General features: G+C 39.4%; 1 protein-coding gene across 6 annotated transcripts in view; it reads left to right on the top strand.

The window, feature by feature from the left end:
• LOC112555122 (von Willebrand factor D and EGF domain-containing protein-like) overlaps positions 1–27,192 on the top strand; it is a 70,888-nt gene that overhangs the window by 22,868 nt on the left and 20,828 nt on the right. For 2 of the 6 annotated variants that reach the window (XM_025223340.1, XM_025223336.1), the window contains exons 2-18: positions 543–739; positions 1,026–1,239; positions 2,075–2,137; positions 2,429–2,664; positions 3,337–3,429; positions 4,195–4,348; positions 4,534–4,751; positions 5,457–5,533; positions 5,680–5,743; positions 6,038–6,256; positions 6,853–7,073; positions 7,209–7,353; positions 7,713–7,857; positions 8,030–8,196; positions 8,532–8,797; positions 9,138–9,243; positions 24,758–24,857. In XM_025223340.1, the coding sequence (XP_025079125.1) occupies positions 543–739; positions 1,026–1,239; positions 2,075–2,137; positions 2,429–2,664; positions 3,337–3,429; positions 4,195–4,348; positions 4,534–4,751; positions 5,457–5,533; positions 5,680–5,743; positions 6,038–6,256; positions 6,853–7,073; positions 7,209–7,353; positions 7,713–7,857; positions 8,030–8,196; positions 8,532–8,797; positions 9,138–9,243; positions 24,758–24,857 (2,685 nt within the window). Of the gene's footprint in view, positions 1–542; positions 740–1,025; positions 1,240–2,074; positions 2,138–2,428; positions 2,665–3,336; positions 3,430–4,194; positions 4,349–4,533; positions 4,752–5,456; positions 5,534–5,679; positions 5,744–6,037; positions 6,257–6,852; positions 7,074–7,208; positions 7,354–7,712; positions 7,858–8,029; positions 8,197–8,531; positions 8,798–9,137; positions 9,244–9,376; positions 9,477–9,799; positions 9,925–10,281; positions 10,406–10,670; positions 10,880–11,224; positions 12,574–24,757; positions 24,858–25,684; positions 25,807–25,977; positions 26,187–26,680; positions 26,762–26,922; positions 27,060–27,192 lie in introns of those variants that run through there. The other 4 variants (XR_003097410.1, XM_025223339.1, XM_025223337.1 and 1 more) reach the window with 4 other exon arrangements.

Here is a 27,192-nt window from a genome sequence, read left to right on the forward strand (position 1 = left end):
ATGTTTGCACATGCATGAAGTGTCTGCTTCGCTATCCCAGGTTTTGAAGAAATACCACTGAGCCATCTGAAAGGTTTTAAAACTTTATATAATAAAGAGGGAACAATGGAGACTATTTTGTTATATCGATGCTACTGAAGCAATTATTTGTTTATGCAAGATTTTAAAGTAATTCTTAGACAGGTAAAACAATAGTTCATTTAATAAATTGACAAAGAATCTATTATAATGTTTCTCTAGTTTCTGTACTCATTAGTTTTTTGCAACACATTCTTTGTGTGGCCCATAGGTACTGTGTCTTCCATTTAAGAGAAAAAGAATTCTTCCCTAACAAAAGGACATGAATAAAGAGCTTTTACCATCATATGGTATACCTTCCTGTGGTAATGTCAGCTAACAATCTAAAGAATTATGACGACGACGACGACGACGATGACGACGACGACGACGACGACGACGACGACGATGATGATGATGATGATGATGATGATGATGATGATGATGACGCCGTCGTTCATCATTTGCAATTTGTACGTGCTTAGATGTCGCTGCCCAGCCAATGCCTGACCCTTGTCTCCATGGAAACTACAAGAACCTGACGAACGTTCACCGCAGTGTGTCCTATGAGACGGCCTACCCGGAGACTCCACTGTGCGACATTGACCTAGACACGGGCTGGTACCGGTTTGTGGTAGATGCTGAGAGTAAAATGCCTGAAACATGCGTCGATCCTTTTAAGGTACAAAAATAAAGATGTTTGCAATCCGTCAACACATCTGTCTATTAATCAGAAAGAAAGAGAAAGCTCTTATTCAATTATAAAAAATGATTTTATTTAAACTCACACGATATTGCTCGCTACAAAATGAAAAATTAAAGTCTGATCCAGAAAAAAGAAAATATTGTATTGCAGTGTCTTTAACGATTTTGCACAATTATTTGTTAGAATAAGCTTGAAAAAGAAACTTGACCTAAGCCCTGAAACAGACTCATTTCATGCTCTCCTACAATTCATTCGTGTCCAGTGCGGGACGACTGTTCCAATCTGGCTGAATTGTACTCACCCCTCTGTAAGTGACGGGATCCAAACGAGGCGAGCATGCGCGAACCTCCAGGCTGGTGGCGCCTCTAGTGGTCCGTGCTGTGGACAGGCCGTCAACATCGGGGTCAAGAACTGTGAGGGTTTTTTCGTTTACTATCTACATCCAACACGAGCCTGCCCGATGGCCTATTGTGCAGGTAATTCGAATATAACTCAACTGTATTTAAATTAATAATAATAATAATAATAATAAAAATAATAATAAAAATATCCGTTCCTATGTTTCATTTGGACCTCAAATTTAATTTAAAGAATTTTGCGTGGACCAAGGACAGGGAGAGCATATTGAACTCAGGTTGTGTTGTATTTGTTATTTCTTTGTGAGAAGGTATACTTCGTTTTAAAGAAAATCGCTACTCATGTTCATATCTGTGTGCTTTCATGCGTTTGTGCTTGTGTGAGAGCGAAAAAGAGATTAAGCCGGGTTGATTTCTGCCTCTAGCTCTTTCACCTGTAATGTTATTATCCACTTTTAATATACCTCTTCATTTATTCATTAAAGTCAGTCCAACCTATGCTAGGCGTCATTGAAGAAAAATAGGGAAACATACTCTTGATGTCCCTTCCCTAAAATGACAGGTTGACATCTCGTTATCAGCAATGGAGCATTAGGTTTTAAAAAAAGGGGGTGGCTCGCTCTCAGTCCGATTAGTATTTTTTCAACATGGAACCACTGGTACTTTGTAACACGGTTTATGGAGGCGTATATTAACCAAGTCCAGCACCGAACCATAAATGTCAAGAATATTCCTAACAGATTTGGTGAGCAATTGGTATAGTGGTATAGTACCACAAGTGTCGTCACAAGTATAATCATAGTCAATTGTATAATCTAGATATATATATAGATAATAAGAGAGAGAAGGAAGGGAGTAGACAAGAAAGAATACATCAAGTGCAATGATAGTTAAGATGTATCTGTATGGTTAGCTAGTGTCAGCTCTTAAGATCTGTGCTTGTTGAACTTCGCAGGAAAAGACGCACCATGTCCCGCTGGAAAGTGGTCTCCCACAGGTTTTCCACCCGGCTGTAAAGGTAGGGGATACGTTTTCTTGTATGCGAATGCATCACTGTAATATATAGACGTCTGAACGTCTGTGTAATGAAACAAATCTCAGTAAGACATAGTTTAAGACGGAATACAAGTATGCGATCGCCCTTCTGACAGCCATAGACAGGTTTGGTGTCGGAAAGGCAAAGTTATTTTGAGTTTCGCTGAATATGATTGTCAAGTGCTACGTCCCCGTGCACTGTCTGCTATATTCGCAAACATGTTTACTCACCATGAGAGTCCATCAGTTGTTCTGCTCTCTCCCCTATCGGCAGACCCCTACCCACAGCTGACTGACCCGCCGAAATTCCGGGGACCTGTGATTAAGCGGAGAAGCGTCTACTTCACCTGTGACCTGACCTTTAGCGGCAACGACCCGGATCAAGTCTTTGAGTTCGTCTGGCTGTTTGACGGCGTGGAGGACCCTAAAGTGCCGCCTGAAGTCGTCCGTGACCCAAAGCGATCTGCGAGACTGGACGGGGCTCAACTGGCGGGTCTCCTCAACAAGAACGTGAGCTTATAATAACATGTTAACTGCAGACAACACAGTGATTGCAGGGCGTAACATGATTACGTATTGCTATATCATTGTAGAAACGATAGCTTTGTTGTTTGTGGCTGCTTTTTGCCTATGCGATATTGTAGAGCGCTTATTATTATTATAAAATTGTGAGACGCGACAATGTAGGGGAAGTAATCTGGCATAGTGTGCTGAGGTTTAACGCAGGATCAACAAATTACTTGAGAAGAAGGAGGTGAGATAGAGACAGTGAAGAAGGAGGCAATAGAGAAAGAGAAAGTATAAAGCCAAGAGAAAAACTTGTTGTAAAGTTGCACTTTCTCGCCCACATCCTCGTTTTACCTGACAATACCACCTACCCTATATCCCCCACCCAATCTGGAAAAGCAATAGACATGGAGAGAGATTCAATAGAGAAAGAGAAAGTATAAAGCCAAGCGAAAAACAGAGATAGTGGGTAGACTACTTATTACGGTCCTCTAAAAGGGCTGTAAAGTTGCATTTTCTCGCTCACATCCTTATTTTACCTGACAATACCCCCGACAATACCACCTACCTTATATCCCCCACCCAATCTGCAAAAGCAATAGAAATGGAGAAAGAGAGATTCATTAGTCTGTTTGAAATCTAATTCATTTAATTATTTTTTTGGAATCCTTACAGGTTGGTTGTAAAGTTCGTGCATTTTACAAGCAAAATGTCGTCAAGAAAGGACCCTGGCTGGAGAGCACTAGGACGTACTGGGCTGGAATACAAGTAAGTATCGATGACATGTTTTCACTAACTGTAAATTATATGCCAACAGCAAAACCTCTGGCTAAATACATCCAGATCAAACAATAAGTAATTGGAATGCAAAGCAGGGTAAATATATCACCATTGACAAGGGCAGAATTAATAAAACAAGGGTAAGTTGTCCTCATGGAGAAATCTAGGGCAAGCTTCTTGCTCCGGTTGTTATAAGGTGGTTTTTTTTTTACTCCCTTAGTCATCGGTAAAAACTATTCCTCGGAGCAAAATAACATAAAGCACTGTCCACGTAATCTAGACAATGCGTCGGGACTAAGGAGGAAGAAGTTTGTCCTTACTTTCCCCATTTTTGGCGAGTAAAAAGTTCCAGGGCCCACAACTCATGATCAAGTTATAAACAATTTACTAAAATAAAGGGTTTAATCTTTAATCAAAAGTCATGTTCAAAAACTGAAAATCGAAGCGAAAATTTTAGAATGGGTTCTAAAACAGCCATCAGGCCGTTTCCAAATCGTTTGGGGAAGTTTGCAGTGTAGGTCACGAGGAAAACAGGAAATCAGGGATGTATCAGAAAAATTTGTTGTTTTGTGTTTCTTTCACGTGTGTCTCCAATTTTAGCCAATACCTTGAGCACACTAATCACCACCATATAGCAACTTTCCTTTCCACAAGTGTCACTTCATTGGAACAGTCAGTATATTTACATTATACCATATATGACTAAGTTATTTTCATATGTTACAGCAACCTTAACCGATTTTTTTTTCTCAGACAGATCCCTCAAAAATCTCCATACGTACGGATGAAGACAAGTTTGACGTGGTCATAAGGTCAACACTTCCGGTCTTATGTAACTCGTCTGTGAAAGATGATCAGTGTTGTGTTTGGATTTACTTGTCGGTCACCGGGTCTGAAGGGGATCAAGGTCAGTTGAGAGCTCAGCTGAATTTGTGTCTTTCCCTCTGATGACACTGCCATCATGTAAAGTCAATCTACTGTGCCTTTGTTCTCAAAAGCTATTCACGGTCTCTAAATCTGTCTTTTAAATTTTTTGTTAAAGGGTGTCTTTTTCTTATGCTTGTTTATTTTATTTATTTTTTTTTTGCACAGCCTTTCTGGTAGTGTCAAAGGATTGTAGGTACTCAATATGTAAATCAGACTGGAACAGCACGAGTCAAGAAGCGTCAAAGACGGTGTCAGTCGTGGCCAGCAAGACTCAGATGCAGTATGGCACCAAGGACTTGCTGGTCTCCTTCGAGAATATTGTCATCGCAGACACTTCCCGGTATCAGCGAATATTCCAAGGTTTTAAGATCCCCTCAGTACAGGTAATTTAAGGGTTCTACATCAAATAACATTTTACCAAATTTAAATTAAGAAAAAAACTTCTCGTCACTTTCTACCTTTACCTTTTGCACAAATGAAAATTTAGTTCAGCAAAGCTAACACAAGACAGTACTAAATAAAAAAAATATGAAGAATGACTATTATAGTCCCGCCAATAAAGATGTGCTTTGCGTCTTTTTCTAGCATTTCGTAATTTATTTTTGGACCAGCTGTTCGTAAAATTGCGGTTTTTGAAGGATTAAAAGAAAGATTACAGGGACATCACTAAAAGAGTAATGCCGCAGAAAATAATCATAATATATCGATGTTTATTGGATTGTTTAGCACAGATGTAGATGTCTGTGTTTTGCATGTGTGCGTGCGTGCGTGCGTGCGTGCGTGCGAGGTTTTACTGCGCAGTTTCATGAAAATTCGACTCATAATGTTTACTCTCAAACGTGGAAAGCACTTCCAGAATGTCTTTGTAAACGTTGACACGATTCACTATCACTTATTTGAGCTCGCCTTTGTAGTTCAGTGTGATCTTACTCCATTTACACATTAATGTCTTCATTTCCGTCTCTGTTTGCTTCTTGTTCTTCTGTGCCTGACCATGTATCTCTGCTAACTTAGCATGCCAAGAAATTTCGAAATTGTAAAGAAATGTATTTATGTCTGTTTTTCTTTACCTGATACTCATCACACAGGTTGATCTTCAGCAAAGGGATTCAAAGCTCTGCAGCATTGTAACAGATCCACACATCACAGGACTGGACGACAAGAGGTTAGAGGAAATACATTTGTAAATGAATTAGCATTATTACTGTATCCTTTGATCTAATTTAATATGCTTTTCTAATGTAGTTTTTGATTGAATAAACAAATAAATAATGTAAAAAACTCTAAAGCAAACGGTTCTGTTCGTTCCAGAGTATTCCATCTGTATCGAGTGGGTGACTACACTGCATATGAAAATGTCCAAAGGGATTTTGAGGTAATGTGTAACTGAATACCTGTGTTGTTCATTCGTTTATCCTTAGTTATTTCAGGAAGGGTAATGCTATTTCTGTTTGTTTATGGATCTAGGAGGCAACAACACAAATTTGAAGTAGCAGCTGAGAAATACGATCAGTAATAAGAAATAAGTTAACACGTCAAAACCCAGTAACATGTTAACAACTGATTCATCCCTATCAATGACACTGAAATTCTATCTATAAATTACAAACCTATAGAAACCAAATGATCAGTTTACATGTTGGTCTTACTGTTTTCCTCCACTACTTAGGTTCAGATTCGGACGTGGCCTTGCTTCCAAGAGCGTCCTGACAGGGCGGTAACCTGTATCTGTGGAGTTGCGGTTCGTGAGAAGGACGATGTGATCAGGGTCAATGGCTGCAACCATGGCTTCTACGGTCAAAGCGTTGGATCACCGGAAATCACCGTGCCCAGGCCTTTAAGAGAAGGCACGACTATACTTCAGTCTACGGATGGATCGATGATAACAGTAATTTTTTTTCCCTTATATTCTCATCTCTCATCTTTCTTGATTACTGGCTCTTACTTTAGAAGGTTTCTTGTCAGTAATGAGTCAAATAGTTTATTTTCTAGACCCTACCAAGAGACTACGGAAAACTCTATCTGATATAAATAAGACTGTTGAGCAGTATTCATAATGGCGTCTGACAATTCTGATACGCTCCTTAAAGACCAGCCTGACTGGTTTGCGTTTTTTCAGATATCAGTAGACATAGGCGATATAAAAATAACCTGTAAAATTAATCCTCCAAAACCCATCCGTTAATTAACTATTCGCTAAGATTCGCACCTGTTATCAACAAGCACTGTTAACAGTGTACTACCTTACGTTTAGTACACCATTCAAAAGCTTGGCTACCCTGAGTTCATTTCTCGTCTCGGGCATGCTGTTCTTTCTCTGCACGTGGCATATCGTTGTATTCGAAACTGTCATTAGGCCACCAGCTCCATTAAAGTGCTTGTTGTTCGAAGCAGCATTTACTTTACTATGACCTATAGTCATGTGTACAAACAATGATACTGTAATGCAATGTTTGATACAACTGATATTATTTTTGTCGATAGCTGTATTTTCCGTCCAGTACTGAAATTCAAATTACCGCATCGGCAATACTTGGTGGTCATCTCAACCTCTACATCTCGGTTCCTGGCACCGACTATCTCAATGGAAGAGGCTTGTGCGGGACGTTTGATAACAACCCCAACAACGACCTGACCCACCGGTCTGGCTTTGTGGACACAATGCCTGCAGACAGTGTACCAGAGGGTTTCACCGAGTCCTGGAAGTAAGGACTGTTGTTTGTTTTTATGTCCGTTCAGATAACGTTCGCTTACAGCTAATTTGTGAATAATGTTTTCTCGTTGAAGCACGCAATTTCTTGAATTTATGGTTTAACTTCAGAGTATCATTGTAATTTCAGGAACGATGACAGCACAAGCTTGTTCAGGATTGTACCTCCAGAAACGGGGGAGTCGTACGTGCCTCAATACTGCAAATGCAATAACGATGGCCGTGGAACTGTGAACTGTACTTACCAGGGGGACATAAACGAACGCAAACTACCGGTTAGCTAATATCGTTAGACATTTTCATACATATTTTCTAGAATCTAATTCACCGCTCTTTGTCCTATCTTTGCCCTGCAGTTGGAAACAACAACCCTAAACAACTTTTTAAGAATTGTTGTTAAAATTTTAACATAAGAGTGGGAGATATTCTGACTGAGATGAGTGGTATTATTTGGCTAATAAAAAAGATATGTGTGTAGACTCTTTTTAAAAACTGGATGAGCTCCCCTCTCCGGATGATACAAGTTTTTCATAAACCTCGTCATCGTCATCATTTTTATCCTTGTTTTCTTTAAAGAAAACTGATGGTGCGATAGCAATTGAGTGACATGACCTTTTAATATTTGCACGTGAAGTGTCCTAATTGCCAAGACACCACAGGCAAAAGTGGTTTTTTGGATGGTGGATGGACGTCCAAAAGAAGAAAAAGATCTGTTAGTGGTAAAGCATACGTCGACTCCGATGAAATAGAACAAGTTTACGACCCTAACGATTTTGCAGGTAACAGTGTGTCTTACTTTTCTTGTAATTAAATCACGATGACCATGGCTGCGTTTGTCTGTGAGGATGATGTGGATTATTGTGATTGAAGCAAGGGAGTGGGTTAGGGAAAGGGAAAGAAGTTTTTGAGGAAGATGGAGGGCGATCAAGGTGATTAGTTCTGATGTTCCAGATTTCCGACCGCCAAATCTGTCATGGCCGACATCGACTGGCATCAGCGAGAGTCAAGCAGAGAACTACTGCTCCAACGCCTTGAGACAGTCTCAGCTCTGGCCTCACTGTCAGGACAAAAGACAAGAGATAGAAGGGCAGACCGAAAACTGCAAGATCGATATTTTGGTGAGTTTTAAAAACTTGAAATTGACAAAAGTCTTCTTAACTTTATGCGGACTATTTTCTGTCTTTGAAGTTTTAATATGTATTATGCAAGAATTCAATAACTCACATAACGCATATCTCTGCATAGATCGATATTTTGGTAAGATTTTAAAACTTAAAATCCACCAAAAACTTTCTAACTTTCAGCAATCTATTCTACGATTCCCTTTCAAGTTTTAATCTGTATTATACACAGAAATTCAATAACTCACATGACACATATCTCTACCTGTTTTATTAATAGTTGTAATTTTAATATTTTTTGTTCTGGATTTTACCCTCATTCGGACCTCTAGGTAGCTAATAATTACACAAGTACAGAGGCCATCGTGGAAGCTTTCCAGACAAACTGCAAAGTGGAGCTGGCCAAGGACCCAGATAACTACATCACCACACCCGGCGGAGAGAGTGTCCTGAAGCCAGAGATCTCTAACGACGTCTGCAACCCTGTGTGCTACATCAACGGACGATGCGACAGGGGGCAATGTGTCTGCAACAGAGGCTTTATCGGCGATAACTGTCAGATAAAAGATGAACCGCCTAAATTGCTCGGCTTACGAGGGTGAGGAACAGAACTAGTTGTTGTTGATGAATGTTTGAAGTCTCACAGAGCGTTTATTTCAGATAGGATTGTAAGGAAAAGAAGTTAGATACACAAATAAGATATATTAAAGACAGATTACTGTCACAAACAATCAAGAAGCTTTTGCAAGGAAAAATAGAGGAATCTTTAATTGCAAATAATACAAAACAGACATGATTAATAGAAAACATGATAAAAAGTATTAGGTCACGATGCCTATCTTGTACTGAGCTTCTTGTTGGGTTATACCAGAAATACTTAGCAAATATAACAATAACATGCATTGCTACAGCAGGTATTTGTTCTTGTTTTGTATAAGGTCCAACCTGTGTGACTTTAATGAACGGCCATGCAAACAAATCTTCATCAACGCTGAAAATATTCAAAATACGGCGACAATGGCATGCAAAATTCAAGAAATTCTGGTAAGGATTTGCAAATATTTAAAGTAAACTAGACCTTTCTGTAATAATTTTTTAAATTTACTAGACATTTAAAGAATATAAAGATTTTATTTAGTTTAGTAACAAATCAGATAGGATCTTGTTATATTTCTAGGATGATGGATCAGTTTCTGAACAAGCTTCTATGGAAGAAGCTGTTTTCCTGACTCTTAACAAACTCGGCTGCGCTTTGCCTGATGCTGGCATCAAAACAGGTGAGTAACCTGCAACCAGATTTTGATTCGCTTCTGAATGTATGGTTCCTGTCATTCGATCTTTTCTAACAACTGCGCCAGTCATAAAGACTTGTAGCTGCCTGTTAACCGTCCTGATTCCATAGGCAATACTGGGAAGGAAGAGACAAGACACCTGGCCTTTCAAAGACCGCATCTATGGTGTCCACACAATAATGTGGACAGTAAGAAAGTTCATATATCTCTGCATTGATTGGACGACCTGATATGAGTTGACATAAGTGATTATAATAAAATATGTCTATGGTGAGATGAAAGAACTGTTACTGATACTGTTTTTTCAGAGAAGTCCATCAAGCGATTTTATATCACGGCTACTATTGATGGCCATCGCTATAGCAACGCAGTGAACATGACTGTCTACGACTCGTCCTGTCAGAGCTGTACACAGGAGGGATGTCAGAAACTGGTAGATTTTCTCCCGTTTTCTGTTCTTCTTAATATGTACATTTAGCAAATTGGAAGTGTTCGTCCTCCATTGCGCTTCGCTTGCTCATATTCTAAACTTCTGATTATATATCTTCAGTTCCTAAGCATAAACATTCTAACAATTATTTCCTAGGAAATCAGGTATTCATTTATAACTACTGTTCGTTTCTTGTTCATTTACTTTGTGTTTAATGACAAAACAACTAAAAACTATTTTCATATCCAGCGCTTTCATAGTTAAATAAAAACTTAGCCGCAACTCACATTTTTATTATAACCAAGGTTTCTCGATTGTAGTCGGTTCTAAGCAATCACTTTTGGTGATTTGTGTCTTTAGCCAAACACGTGTCTCATCAATAACCTGTGTTTCCAAGATGGAGAACTCTATCCGAGGAATAACTCGCAGGTCTGCAATGTTTCTGCGAGCACGACGGGGTGGTCTCTCGTGCCTACAGCTCCAGGTGAGATGACCTTATAACAACTTTGTAAGATTTTTGAATGAGTGGAGCGAGTTCGTTTAAAATACTTACCTCCTATCGAGTTTCAATTTACAGGCCATAAAATACTGAAATTTCTAGAGCGCTGTATTTCCCAGACTAGTTCTGTAATCAATTGTGCATCACGTTTAGTTTCGTATCGCAAAATGTTTTTAGTAAAGGATGACGAAGTCAGATAAAAAAAAAACAACTTGTTTGAGACATACATATAGCCTGATGCTGTTTTCAGCGGATTACCCGGTCATCCTGTCAGTGAACGTGATGAGGTCAAAGGACAACATCCAGTTACGATGTGTGGTCAACGCTGATGCCTCAAAGCCCACAGCCAGCTTCCGGATGGCCTGGGGCATCGATGGCGACTGGCTTCAAGAGTCGGTCCTCCCCAGTGGACATCTGGAGGCTGCCATTAACGTGTCTGACGTTAGTGGCACTTATCAGGTCAGTCATAGTAGCTCCGTGTATGCTTGTGTGTCTGTTCTTAGTTTGTTCATACTTCCTTGTTTTTCTTTTCGTCAGTTTGACTGTACGTTGACTGTACGTCTATATTTTTCATGCTGTTTTTCCCTTTACCCGTCTGTTGACTCCATGAATAGTACAGTTACGTCGTGTTTGGCAAAAGTACAATGCCATTCACCACATGTAATTTTGTGTCTACGTAAGCGCACTGAGCTCGCTATATGGTAGGGTAAATATGTTCCATAAATGTCCTGTTTTATTATATTATTGATACTAGAAGTAACACACATTTGACATATCACATAATACGTATATTAATATCTGCAGGTGGTATGTCGTGCACGCTCAGTGTTCACTGACAGAGGCATTTTCAGTCCTTACGCCTACAGCAATGTTTTTATTCCATGGTGGTGAGCTTGGGGTTTTCCTTCCGCAGTAACCGAATGATTAAAAGGTTAGAAGGAAAATACTTGTTAACTTAGCAATAAAAATGATGTCCATTTTCTAAATTAATTTGCAGTTCTTAATTTCTTAGAAATACACACATACATACACAGACTGGCAAACCATTACCTTAGTTTCTTGTCAAAAAAAAATCCCATTACAAATACCCAGCGCCGATCAATGAAAACTGCAGAACTTTCTGAACTACTGCATACCTTTCCTTTTTATTGATGTAAGTAGAAAATAAGTTTCGCTTTCTACGTGGCTTTATTAATATGAGAAAACAGTACATTGATAGGTTATTATCTGTGTTATGGCAAAAGACTGTTGTAAGGTGAGAGGACCTGTTTAGGTAAAACATTACCCAGCTTCCACCAGTGAAAACTGCATATCTTTGAACTGCTGCATAGCTTTGAAGTTTTATTTATGTAAGCAAAATATAATTGCAATTTTCGTTTTTTATGGCTATATTGATCTGATAAAGCAATAGCCTGCTAGCTTATTACATGTGTTATGGCGAGATACTCTGCCTTGAGGTCAGAAGGAGCTGTTTATAGCATCATAAATACCCAGCGCCGACCAATAAAAACTGTGTTTTTTTTATAACTAATGCATAGCTTTCCTTTTTCATTTAAGTAAGCAGAGAAAAATTATAATTTTCGCTTTTTATATATAGCTGTATTGATAAGGGAAACCAGTGGCTTGATAGCTTATTCTTATTTGAGTTATGGTGGGAGAGTGTGATAAGTGAGAAGAACCTGTTTGGAGTTTAAGGATGTTTAGCAGAAATTACGAAGGTTTTCACTGATGTATGTGATTAATTAAATAAACATCAGTGCTGAATGACATACAGTAAAACCATGAACTTGTATAACTGGACTGCTTACAGATGATTTTTTCCAATTAACTACTAAAACGAGTCTGGTGTATACAAAGCTTCCTGTTTAGTCACATTGATTGTTCAGACATTCATGGTACACATTGCCGAGACTAACAGCGGACAACTTCGCAAGAGGTTAAGCGTTGGTCTCGGCAGACGGACAGCAGTCCTTCAATACACGTCCATGGTGAAACCTTTCTAATAAGGCTCATATCCACCAGAGTCAGGTCATAACTGAGGGGGGGGGGGTCGTGGTAGGGAGATCAAACAATACATAACGAAGAACATTGACTTTGCATATATAAATCCAAGTTCATGTATTCAAATTATGAAATAAAGGTTTTAAAGAACATGATAACATTTTTGTTTTTGCTATCGCTAGGTCATGCTTATTCAGACCATTTGAAATGCCTTCAGCATGACAACGTAAGCAATAAAAAGTTAATCTTTTTTGCTCGTTTGTATGGTTCTTAGCTTTAAAGAGCGAAGTAGCCCTTGATATTTACCGAGTGTTGTTTTGTGTGTGTGCCTGCATTTACAATAAAACAGACAGTAATTTTTTAGCATCCAATTAGTAACAGCATATGCGCGGGTAGGTTTGAAAAATATTCGATGTAAATGCGTAGGGGAAAGAGGTAAAGAAATGACTGAAGGAAAAGCGAAGAACCAGAAAATCATGAAAATTCTTTTCCTTTCCTGAGAGGATATTCTCAAAGAGGGACAGTAAACAAGGATGAAAAGAAGAAATAAAAGAATAAAGATAAAATCGAGGATATAAACATAGTAAGGATTTAAGAAGGAAAGATGAACAGACGAAATAAAAATGGGATGCAAAATTAATGAAAGAAACGGGAAAATGGCAAAATTTCTAGGATTACCTTTGGAAGATGTGTAAGCGCGCAACACATTTAAACATCCAGCATTATCTTTTGCGACAGACATGTATAAAACAAGCGTCTTGAGAAATAACAACTCATTGAGATAAGCATCATAACTTGGGACACTCAAAACATTCAAGGTTTCTACAGCTTAAAGAAATGAGAAGTGCATGACAATCAACAATAGAAGACGTTATCAATAATATATGTCCTATCATAAAAGGTAAACAGTAAAATAATGTACGCATTTGTGTATTTATGATTTAGATGGTGTTACGGGGCATCGGAGATATAGCAGGCGGGTAGAGAGAGTGCATCTGGTCATGTCAGGACCACCTGTGAATTCCCATCCTTCACTCTCAAACAGCTCATTGGCTAACGGGATTCTCGTCCAAAATAGATTTTTACGTGTCCACCGAGATATAAACACAAATATTTCATCTTTCAAAAACATATCAAACATCATGTTTTTTTTTCAGCCACCCCGACCCGGTCTGCACTCATTTTCTTCCTTCACTCCATCTTCTTTAATGTTGTTCGTTGTTTCGATAACCTATTTTTTTAAATTTCAGAAAACAATTCAATCCGTGGCCACTCCACAGTTACTTTCTTTCTGAGAAAATGCCAATCTTCCTCGCAATCTGCAATGACTAAAAATAGTAACGATTTTCAGTCGTCTTCCCTACTCATCTGCGATTAAGTAGAGGTACAAAACAATGATAACGCAGCAGGTCACAGAATCCTTGCGTCTTGAATATTTTGAAATAAACTCTTTGTTTAAAGTGATCCTGAAGTAGGTTATTGACAGTCGGTTGGTATACCTCTTTGTAAATGAATAATTGATAGGATTTTCAGTATGTCTGCACATGTTCTTTCTTAGGCTTATCTTAAACAAAAAATCCTTTGGGCCTTTTCTTAGTGACTACAAGTCCTATATATATATTGTTGTACTAGTTTAAAATATTCGAAATGCCTCTCTTAGTCTCTTGTAGGATTAAAAGCCTCAAATGACAGCGGAAGTCTTGTTATATGCAGGGGTGGAGGTACACTTTTGTTCTCCAAATAAGTCCTGCACATTTATATATTATGGACCATACTTTTTCATTACTCGTTGTCCTTATGAACTGCATACACACACACAGAGTTCTATATAAAAAGATGTAAGATGAAAATGACTTTATCCATCACTCTCACATATTATAATTCTCTTGTCGACTGTCTCACGCATAGTGTATAAACTATGGCCGTGTATAGGTGGACAGATGTCTGTCTGGCGAGACCAACTCTTAGCCTCTTGCAAAGTTCTCCGGTGTTAGTGTCAGGGAGCTTGTTTGTTTGTTTGTTTGTTTGTTTGTTTGTTTGTTTGTTTGTTTGTTTGTTTGGTTTAACGCCGTGCCTTAAACTTAGGCTATATCACGGCGACAAGAGTAATCTTAACTTTAAAAGTTTAGAGAAGAAAGAAACTTCCAAGTAATACAACCATAACATTCTTTTTTTAAAAATAAACACAATAAGTAATCAATATGTACAAGATTGGGTAAAGCGGAGTGGTGTGTCGGGGAGCAGACTTCCAAAAGAGATGACAGAACTAAGCGCAAAGATGAAATTTAACGAGACTTTTGATGTCAACAGTATGATTACAGTAAATGCATATAAATAATCATGTTTAAAGAACAGTGAGAGAACTTACTGAATTGTGTACTACTACATACGCACGCCGACCTAACTGTATTCCTCCGCCTGAAGTGGAGATAGGCTGGCTATAAATACCGACATGCTGATTAATTCTGGAACAACATGAAGTACTCACAAACAACAAAATGGTTCCTGTGGTCGTTCTTGCTGGTTCTAGAAACTCGTTACTGTAAGTCCATTTCTTATACATTTAATCTGTTGGTCTCGTTTGGCTTTTTCATTTAAATGTGTCTCCTGTGTGTGTCGAAGCAGATCTGACTGAGTAGTATTTAGGAAGTTAAGTTTTCAAATGTTAAACCATGTAAATGTTTTCACTGTCTATCAGTCGCATTATATCGTATAAATACGATATATTTAAATTATCCTATTTCAAAAGAAATCCACTTTCCGAAATAGTTGATAAATGGTTGATTGCAGTCAATTTTGTGTTAATTTAGCTAAATGAATCTTCCACCTAATTTTTGTAAATATTGAAATTATAGATGTTTGAAGTCATGGTTGTGGAATGTAAGCAGACTAGTAGGTTTCTCAAACGACGCTCATCAGGTGTCTGGTTGTACATACCTAGATGCGGCTGCCCAGCCAATGCTTGACCCTTGTCTCCATGGAAACTACCAGAACCTGACAGACGTTCATCGCAGTGTGTCCTATGTGACGGCCTCCCCAGAGCTCCACTGTGCGACATTGACCTCATCGCGGGCTGGTACCGGTTTGTGGTAGATGCTGAGAGTAAAATGCCTGAAACATGCGTCGATCCTTTTAAGGTACGAAATTGAAGATTACCAGAATCCATCCATCCGTCCGTCTGTCAGTCCAACCATCCAACATAACAAACACATTATTTCTTGTCTTAGTTTTCGATATCAAGACAAGGAGAGACGGCAAAATTATTCGTGATAGACATTATTGCGCTTATATTCACACCACTTAAAATATTGTAGAAGCTGGTAATGCCAAATGAAAACATCATATCGCTTACTCGTAGGATAAAGCAAAGTTAGTGCATATTCCACTACTGACACTATTTATGCACTATTTATCGAACTATAGCCAATGTCTATTTAATGCTGTTATCTATACAACTCATACATAGATGCATTTTGCATTTTGATACAAATATGTCACGGATCAGTCCGTGCCTCCTTGTTTTGAAATTAGTTTAATCCCGTCCCTGTATGCAAATAACATGTATTGATGAGTGAGAGTGTCAACGAGGAAAGGGAGATCACTCTAGCGACATAGAGAAGAAGCAGACGGCACTGGCGGACATCAGAGAGGACGTTGTGTGTGAGTGTGTTTTTGATAGAAAGGTAATAATTTCTTGTCTAGACAAGGTTTATTGTTCTGTGTGTACGGGCAATTGTGTTAGAGCCCTGCTGATCGAGGATTACATCTAGACAAATCCTCGATCGCCTGAGGTAAGACACCCAGCAGTGTGTGGGCGGGTGTACCGTTGACTTCGTGTCGCTAAGAAACTGTAAGTGTAGCACTCAACGTCTGCTGGTGTGATTATAATTGAGGTAATATAATTGGAACTTTGTGTTGACTAGCAGAACTGTGAGAGCCGTGTGTTTCCTATACATAGACGGCGAGAGTTGAGATTAAGATTTAGAGCCTGCCTTTCTCTCACCGCTTGGGATAGAAAGGCAGCTGACAGCAGACGACGTTTGACGTCATCTTCCAGGTTATTTTTATCCGGTTCGCGGGGAAAGGTCAAGGCCTTTTTTCTGACTATAGTGACGCTTGACGTCATGTACGTGTAGGTCAAGCGTCGTCTGCTGTTTGCTGCTTGTTTGAACGACTTGACAATATAACGATTGTTACAGAATGAATATATGTTTTCCTGACAGAAAATATCTTTTTGAAAGTCTTTACCGGTCTGTTACAAATATTCGTTAGAATAAACTTCTGGAACAAACGACGAAAGTCCTCAAACAGACTCGCTTCATGCTTTCTTTCAATGCGTGCGTGTGCAGTGCGGGACGACTGTTCCAATATGGCTGAGAGGTACTCACCCCTCTGTAAGTGACGGGATCCAAACGAGGCAAGCATGCGCGAACCTCCAGACTGGTGGCGCCTCCTACGTCCCGTGCTGTGGACAGGCTGTCAACATCGGGGTCAAGAACTGTGGCGGATTTTACGTTTACTATCTACATCCACCACCATCCTGTCCGATTGCGTATTGTGCAGGTAATTCGGAAAAATACTTAATTTTTCTCGTTGTTAAAAATTTGTTTATCTACACATTTCTTCGACCGTTCATGCATTTTTCTTTTCTTGACATTTTCCTTCCAGGTCTAATAATTTACGCATCAAAGAGAAAAAGAGGATAGAGATCAGATTATACTGAATTTTGTATATTATTGAGACAGGATGAGCTTTGTCAAAAAGGCCTTCGCACGTATGCACGTACCTATGCGAACTCTTCCATTTGTGATGTTATTTTTATGTCCACTCAGTTTACCAATCCATCTTTCTCGAACCTCGCAGGACCAGCCGCATCAGACATCTCTCTGTTGCCTCCACTAAGCTGCTTATGTCGGCATTCATGTTGTCCTAGCTCGGGTACTGTAATTCTTTCATAGATCTTCCTGGCCTGCTTGAGAAGCTCCAGAAAGCTCAGAAGAGTGCTGCCCCCATTGTATTCCGTAAGCGGAAGGCTGACCATGCCTCACTGGTTCTAAGCAATCTCCCATGGCTGCCACTTCGGGCTGGCAACGAATTCAAACTCTCCATTCCTTGCTATCGTGCTGTTCTTGGCCTTGTCCCAGTCTGTATGAGATTGTGTTGCCATATCAGCTCCGCAGGTCAATTCACTTAGATGTCTCTGTAAGAAAGCGGATGTTAGCTCTTAAAATCTCAGCTCTTTGAACTTTACAGGGAAGGACGCACCATGTCCCGCTGGCAAGTGGTCTCCGACAGGTTTTCCACCCGGATGTAAAGGTGGGTGAATATGTTGCTTTGCATGCGAATATGTCACTGTAAGATATGGACGTCGGTGCGTCTGTGTTGATGCCTGTAATTTAGGATATTTGTCAGTCACCCGACGACTAGGTGAATAGTTAATCACGTGATCAAAGAACTTAGCCCATAACCGGATGAAATAATGCACAGTATATTAAACGGACCACAAGTATGTGATCGCCCTTCTGACAGCCATAAGCAAGGAGTGACTCACTTGGTGTGGTAAAGACACAGGAATTTTGAGTTTCGCTTAATTGTCGTGTTCTACTTCCCCGTGCACTGCCTGCTATGTTCGCAATCGTGTTTCCTCACCAGAAGAGTCCATCAGTTATTATTATCTCTCCTCTATCGGCAGAGGCCTACCCACAGCTGACTGACCCACCGAGATTCCGAGGACCTGTGATAGAGCGAAACACCTTCTACTTCACCTGTGACCTGACCTTTAGCGGCAACGACCCGGATCAAGCCTTTGAGTTCGTCTGGCTGTTTGACGGCGTGGAGGACCCTAAAGTGCCGCCAGAAGTCATCAGTTATCCGTGGCAATATGCGAGACTGGACGGGGCTAAACTGGCGGGTCTCCTTAACAAGAACGTGAGCTTATAATTACATGTTAACTGCAAACAACACAGTGATTGCAGGGCATGACATGATGAAATACTGTTGTATCATTGTGGTATGTCAACACACCAGAATCATGCTTATCTCTGCAAAGCTGCTCATACGCCCACATTATTATCTAGGCAGGGGTCGCCCTGACCGCAAAAAAGCCAACTGTATGTCCTCCCATGCATTCTGAGAGCGACCTAGAGCAAAAAAGAAAGATTCATAACAGTCTTTTGTGGGTTAGAAAAATCTCATTTGAATCCTTGACAGGTTGGTTGTAAAGTGCGTGCATTTTACAAACAAAATGCCATCAAGAAAGGACCCTGGCTGGAGAGCGCTGTGACGTACTGGGCTGGAATACAAGTAAGTATCGACAACAGGTTGAGAGTGTCTGTAAAGTACATGCCGACTGTCGCATCTCTTGCTATACACATCTGTACAGGCCGCAACTTTAAGCGGTTTACCGTGTCTAGAGATTTCACATTCCCTGGGAAGTTAAATAATATTTCTGGTAGTTTGGAAGGGGGGGGGGAATCTTAAGCCTTTTACCTTAAACCTCGAGTAGACTAATCGCCAAAAAACTTACCTTCCAGAAAGTTCACGTCATTAGAACAGTCTGTTTACATTAATATACATGTATAATATGTAATCATTGTATATAATGTCTCTCTGTGGTTTTCTACCGTCATATCTTAACCAGATCACTATTTTGACAGACGAATCCCTCCCACATCTCCATACGAACGGATCAAGACAAACAAGATTGGTCATACGGTCAACACTTCCCATCTTGTGCAACTCGACGAATAGTTCTTGTTGTCTTATGATTTTCCTGTCGGTCACCGGGTCTGCAGGAGGTCAAGGTAAGTTGAGACCAGCTGAAAAAAAGTTGAGAACAGCTTAACTTCGTGTCATTCGTTATAATAACAGTGCCTCTCATCTTATGAACAGTTAGTTACAACACCGCAAACTGTGTCTCTAGCTCACTCCCTTTCGAACACACGGGGCCCGACAAATACGTGTTATCACACAAATAAACAAAATGACTTATCTGGACGAATCTTCCTACTTTTACTAAATGCAACAAAATTACGTATATAAAAAATCATAACTACGATTTATAACCTTTCTTGAAAGAGATATCTAGTAGATACAATTCTCCGTTTATTAACAACAATTGGCAATTGCTCCCTACACTAATAGTCCAATGCGAAACGGACTCCACAACTACTCTCTTTACGTCACACTTCCTTTTTACATCATGGAGACACGCATTCAGAAAACTGACGTCATTCCCGCTTTTTCGTCCTTGCACGTGCGCTTAGTCCTACCTCTCCAACTAGATCAGTATCAGCCTTAGTTCGTTGTCTATAAAAATACCAACATTACTCTCTAATCTATATCGCAGATACCTTGAGAAAAGGTAAGATTGAAATGCTTTTCTAAAGTTTATTTATTATTTTGCAAAGCCTCCGTGGTGGTGTCAAAGGATTGCAGATATTTAATATGCACGTCACAATGGGACAACGCGCGTCAAGAAGCGGCAACGACGGTGTCAGTCGTTGCCAGCAAGACTGAGATACAGGACGGCACCAAGGACTTGCTGGTCTCCTTCGCTAATCTTGTCGTCGCGGACCCTTCACCGTATCAGCAAATATTCCAAGGTTTTAAGATTCCCTCCGTACAGGTAAGTAAAGTACACTACATTAAAGAGCTTCTTTAAATTTAAATGAGGCTATGTGAGCAAACTACTCTTCTCGCGCTTGCGTATAAAATGTCTCTTTAGTTCCTTGCTTTACTGAGAATCCTCACTCTCTGATGAGGAAAGCACTTCAAGCCAGTTTTTGCAAGAGTCGAGACATGAATCGCTCCCACTTTTTGTGTTTTCCTTTGTACTTGAATTTATTTTTCTCATCTTAATTCCTTCACACATTAATATCTTCATCTGCTTCTCTATCTGTTTCTTCCATGCCTGTCATTGTATCTATAGGCTCGCTAAATATGCCGCGAAGTATCAAAATTGTCAAGAAATATATTTATGCTTATTTTTATTTATGTTACCTGATATTTATCACACAGGTTGATGTTGAGCAGAGAGATTCAAAGCTTTGCAACATTGTAACAGATCCACACATCACAGGACTGGAGAACAAAAGGTCAAAGACAATTCATTTGTAAATAAAGTAACATTAGTACTGTATATTTGGTGTTAATTTAATCTGCCTTTTAATGTAAAGGTTAATTTAGAATAAAAATATAAAATGTGGCAATCTCTGTGGAAAAAAAAGTTCTGTTTGTTCCAGAACATTCAATCTGTATCGAGTGGGTGACTACACTGCATATGAAAATGTCCAAAGGGATTTTGAGGTAAAGTTCAGCTGATTACCCGTAGTGATATTATTATTATTGTTTTGTGTTTCCCTTTCCTTGTTGGGTCAAGAGAAGTCTCTCTAGTTTCAGAGTGTACGGAGACAGAAGATGCCGCACAACAGATCTTGCTGGTGCTCTTAAATCGAAGCTGAGAAATATGATTCAAGCTATCAAGATTGAATATTATTTAAAGTTTTTCATTCTTTCGCCCACATAGGTAATAGTCTACAATTGATTCCTCGTTACATATAAAGTAAAACCTATATAAGAGAATCCTGGCAATACTATAGAAAAAAAGATATACACAAATTCCTTTCTTTACAATCTCTCTCTCTCTCACTCTCACTCTCACTCACACACACACACACATATATAAAAGGAAATAACACGTCAGGTAAATCATCAGTGACATTACGGCAAGAGCCTCCTCCTATAAACAACATCAAATATTTATCGATAAATTATTTACCAAGAGAAATCACGGGATACATTTGCATGCTGCAGGTTCAGATTCGGACGTGGCCTTGCTACGAAGAGCGTGAGGACAGGGCGGTAACCTGTGTCTGTGGAGTTGCGGTTCGTGAGAAGGACGATGTGATCAGGGTCAATGGCTGCGATCATGGCTTCTATGGCAAAAGCGTTGGGTCACCGGAAATCACCGTGGCCAGACCTTTGAGAGAAGGCACGACCATACTTCAAGCTACGGATGGATCGACGATAACAGTAATTCATCTTTAATTATGAATCTCTCTTCTCTCCATCTTCTTCTTGGTCACTGATTTCTTTATGTTTTCGGCAAATTTTCAACACAATCACATCCGCGGCTTCCAAGTCCTTCTGGCTCTTATGTGAAATGATTCCTTGTCAGGTTTTGGATGGATCGGGGTTCGTGCATAGAGAAGCAATTGTCTTACCCATGGCCTGGGTTAGTGTGGTTTGCATGGACTCAATGATAATAACCTAGTATTTTTGTTCTAGACCCTCTCCTAGGTGTCTCTTTTAGCTGATGTAGGTAAGACTGCGTAACCACATTCAAAATGAAACCTGGCAATTTCCTTCGTTTTAAACTTTAAGTGATTCTGTCCTCTCAACCTTGTGCCAGTCAATCTACACACAACAGCCACTTTCTGTCGACCTCTTTCTTCTACCTTCCTGAGGTGTTTCAAGATTTTTATTTCTTTTTGCTGGGGGGGGGGGCTGACACTGCTTCATCACATCTCAGAGATGTTTAAAGAGACCCAGCCAAACATATTTTGGGCTGTTAGAGCTTGGGCAATTACCCTTCGATTTTAACAAGTGCCATACAGTTGCGAGCATATCGTCCGTAGCTTGGTCAAAGTAGATGTCATTGTGTCACCAGTTCATTCAAAGCTAACATTTTTATCCGAAGCACCATTTACTTTCGAGAAAATATAAACACATTTTCTAAAATTTTAAACATATTCCATGGAATTGTCAACATTTTGTTGCTTAGTTTGTCATGTATTTCTGTTCGACAATGATTGAATCATTCTGGAATGTAACGTTTGATACAGATGATTTCCTGTTGTCGGCAGCTGTATTTTCCATCCAGTTCTGAGATTAAAATTGCCGCATCGGCTATGTTCGGCGTCATCTCGGTCTAGACATCTCTGTTCCTGGTAGTGACTACCTCAATGGAAGAGGCTTGTGCGGGACGTTTGACAACAACGCTAACAACGAACTAACCCACCGGTCTGGCTTTGTGGACACAATGCCTGCAGACGATGTACCGGAGGCTTTCACTGAGTCATGGAAGTAATCACTAATGTTTTGTTGTTTTCTACGTTCAGACAGTTTTTTTTACATTTTAAAATGTGTTTCCACGTTAAAACACACTACGATTTCATGAATTTATACTTAACTTTAAAACATCATTGTAATGTAATTAATGTTTCAGGAACGATGACCGTACAAGCTTGTTCAGGATAGCACCTCAGGAAACGGGGGAGTCGTACGTGCCTAAGTACTGCAAGTGCAATGACGGTGGCACTGTGAACTGTACTTACCAGGGGGACATAAAGAAACGCAAACTACCGGTTAGCTAATATCGTTAGACATTTTTCATTTAACGTTTTCCAGTGTAACCATGCTGTTAAAATGACCCTTGGTCCAAAAAATATTTGAAATAACGAATATTCAGTTTATATTTCCATTATTTTTCCGTTATTCATATTTCAGAATAATTATTAACTCATTGGAAAATTAATAGACAAATCACCTGCATAATATTCTTAAATAAAACATACATCCATCATAACTTCTACATTTGCTATCGATCAATGTAATCAGCAAAGCATGAAGTGAAAAGAAAAATATATAAAGAATAAATGGAGTATAATACTGATGAAGTAAAAATAATGAGGATCATTTAAAATATACGTATAGTGCTAAGATAATGAAAATTATGACAAAACCACGAAAAAGAAGTTGTTAACTTTTAGTAGCATTCACTGTTCTGTTGGTGACATGCACTTTTAAATATTTGCATGTGAAGTGTCCTAACTGCCCAGACGTCACTGAAAAGAGTGGTTTTACAGTAAGTACATGGCGTCCCCCAGCAGGTAAGAGATCTGCAAGTGGTAATGCATACGTCGACTCCGATGAAATACACCGTGCTTACGACCCTAACGATTATGCAGGTAAAAGAATTTTTTTTCTGTGATTACCATCACTAAACCATAATGGTGTATATCTGTAGTGATATAGATAATGACGACAGTGACTAATGGTTGAAGAAAAATGGTCGAGAGAAACGAAGTAATTAGGAAAAAAGTCAAGATGGTCGATAAAGATGATTCACTCTGATGTTCCAGATTTCCGACACCAAAACTTCATGGCCCCACATCGACTGCATCAAGCCAGAGTCAAGCAGAAGAACTACTGCCCACCGCCTTGAACAGTTCTCAGCTCTGGTCTCACTGTCAGACAAAACTCAGGAATTCAAGGTTGATCGAAAACTGCAAAGATCGATATTTTGGTAATTTTCACAAATACGAAAAAAGACTGTTTAACATTCAGAAGTTCATTTTACAACTCTCTTTAAAGTTTTAATCTGTATTATATATATACACACATTCATATATTGTCTGACGAAATTCAATGTTTGATAAGTAATATTTATACCTGTTATTTTAATAGAATGAATTGTAGGAAACTAATAGAATACTTGTTCTGAATTTTATCTTCATTCTGAACGATCAGTAGCTGATTAACTTATACAGGAACGGAGGCCATCGTAGAAGCTTTCCTGACAATTTGCAAGGTGGAGCTGGCCAAGGACCCGGATAACTATGTTAGTACACCCACCGGAGAGAGTGTCGTGAAGCCGGAGATCTCTGACGACGTCTGCAACCCTATTTGCTACATCAACGGACGATGCAACAGCGGACAATGTGTCTGCAACAGAGGCTTTATCGGCGATAACTGTCAGATAAAAGATGAACCGCCTAAACTGCTCGGCATCCGAGGGTGAGGACTTGTTGATTATGATTTTAAGAAAGGGTTGTAAAGAAAAGTTAGATATAGATTAAGCCATCTTAAAGACTAATACCTATAACGAATATACAAGACGATTTGCAAGCAATGTAAAGAAGTATCAAATAAATAAAATAACACAAAAAACGTGATTAGTAGAAAATACGAAAGAGTAGTCCGTCACAACGCCAATCATGTAGTGAGCTTCTTGTTGGACAACAGAACGAAATCTTAGTAGATGAAAAGGTAACATGCATTACTAAAACAGATGTTTATTGTTTTGTATAAGGTCCAGCTTGTGCGATTTTAATGAACGGCCATGCAAACAAGTCTTTATCAACGCTGAAAATATTCAGAATAAGGAGACAATGGCATGCAAAATTCAAGAAATTCTGGTAAGGCTTTGTAGATTTTTAAAGCTAATTAGAACCTTCACTAGTAATATTAAAATTTACTTGGTAATAATACAATATATGAAGATATTATTATCTTAATAATAATAATTCATACATGGTTTTGTTATATTTCTAGGACGATGGATCAGTTTCCGAAAGGGCTTCTATGGAAGAAGCTGTTTTCCTGACTCTTAACAAACTCGGCTGCTTCTTACCTGATGCTGGCATTAAAACGGGTAATTAACCTTCAACCGGCTTTTATTTAGTCTCCTGATAAATGGTTTCTGGATGTCTTGTAACACGTACGCAGGTCCCACAGTCTTGGAGCTGCGTGTGGGTCTTCCTGTTTCTATGGGCTAAAATGGAAATGAAAATACGGAACGCCTTGCCTTTCAAAACCACTTTACTGTCGCGGAAAATGTTAATTAAAAAATAAGAGGGTTAAGCTGCCTCGGTTTTTATTGGACACTCTGACATGTGTTGTCTTCACTGATTGCACTAAGAGATGTCGGAGGTACTCTTGCTGCTGGTGGTGGTCTAAGGAAGTAAGGGTGGAAGTTAAAAATCATTTATCAGAAGTTTTTATTTTCAGAGAAGTCAATCAAACGGTTTTATATTACGGCAACTATCGATGGCCACGTTCTTTTCCTATAGCAACCCACCCGTGAAGATGACTGTGTTACGACTCGTCCTGTCGAGAAACTGCACACAGAGGATGCCGGAAACTGATAGTTTATCTCCCCTTATTTTGTTTCTAAACTATACACACGCAGCATCTTGAGTCTGTCTGCTTTGCTCTTCGCTTTCACACATTCTCAGCATCTGATTATATACCATCGGCTCCTAAGCGTATACTTTCCTTCGTCACAATTATTTCCCAATTTTTGCTCCACTCTCATTTATTTCATGTTCAACAACAAAATGAATGTAAATTGTCTTCGTAGCCATGTCTTTCATAGTTTAAAAAAATAGTAAAGCTTACCATATCTCGTTTTTATTAGAGTCAAAGTTTCTCGACTGTAGTCGATTCTAAGCGATCACTTCTGGCAACTTGTGTCTACAGCCAAACACGTGTCTGATCAACAACTTGTGTTTCCAAGATGGAGAACTCAATGCGAAGGATAACTCGCAGATATGTACCGTTACGCTTCAGCACGACGGATGTCTCCTTTACCTACAGTTCGAGTAGGATGACATGGCGACGATGTGGTCGTGCGCGAGTTTTTGAAGAGTGCTGTATCCACAATATTCAAACGTCACTCTAAAATAGTACATCGCGTTGAATTTCCTCCAAGTGAACAAGTTCCAATGAACGAAAAGTTGATTAAGACATAACCTGGACCTGATGTGTTACAGCAGACTACCCGGTCATCATGTCCGTGAACGTGACCAGGTCAGAGGACAACACCCAGTTAAGATGCGTGGTCAACGCTGATGCCTCAAAGCCCACAGCCAGCTTCCGGATGGCCTGGGGTATCGATGGTGACTGGCTTCGAGAGTTGGTCATCCCCAGTGGACATCTGGAGGCTGCCATCAGCATGTCGGACGTTAGTCACGCTCATCAGGTCTGTTCGAAATGCTGCGTGCCTTCCTGTCTGATTATAGCTTATTCTTTTTCTTACGATTATCTGTTCGTCTGCCTCTCTTTTTATCTATGTTGATGTTTTACCTTTGCCGTCTTCTGACACCAGGAATCGTTCAGCTTATCGCAATTCAGAGCAAGATTGATCTCAGATTGTTCTATTTCAATGACTTGTACGTATTTATGCATTGGGATATAAAGTATTAGAATAAACGGATTGATTGGATGTTTGTATTGGCAGACTGATTGGCTGATTGAGTTAGTTGCTATAGGTTTATTTGTATGTGTGTATGTGACATTTCTGGAGGAGTGAATAGCCGAGTTGGTTATTAACTTTCATTTGTAAATGATTAATTCTGTCTACGTAAGCGCATTGAACCCAATATATCGTAGGGAAATGCATTTTATAAATGTACTGTTCTTATTATTATCAGTAGGACATTTGACATGTCACAATATGTATGCTAATATCCACAGGTGGCATGTCGTGCACGTTCAGTTTTCACTGACACCAACATTTTCAGTCCCTACACCTACAGCAACATTCTTTCTATGGGGGTGAGTTTCCAATCTTAAAATGTTTTGTTATTTTTAGTTACATTTTCCCCTCCCTCGTTTGTACTTGTTTGTGTGTGCGTGTGAGTGTGATAGAGAGAGTGTGTGAGTGAGCGCGCCGTGAGTGACAAGGCTCTCACTGCTCTTTCTGTTTTTTTCGTCAGGGACGCTGAAACCAGACGAAAAGATGACAAAGAATGAAGTTACTTAAGTCTGATAACAGTAACTTAGAAATATTGGAATGGAAGTACCCACTACATTAGCTATAAAGTGAATATTTTTGGAAAAATACTTCTTTACATCCCACTTTGTATTTGTCTTTATTTCACTCTGTGTCTACCCTATACAGGTGACCATACCATCCCCTGCTTAGTGGAGTAAGATACCCGACAAACTTCCCAGACATTAACTGTGATCTCTTCCCCGCTCCCACA

This window comes from Pomacea canaliculata, linkage group LG14, assembly GCF_003073045.1.
Source record: "Pomacea canaliculata isolate SZHN2017 linkage group LG14, ASM307304v1, whole genome shotgun sequence".
Classification (NCBI taxonomy): domain Eukaryota; kingdom Metazoa; phylum Mollusca; class Gastropoda; order Architaenioglossa; family Ampullariidae; genus Pomacea; species Pomacea canaliculata.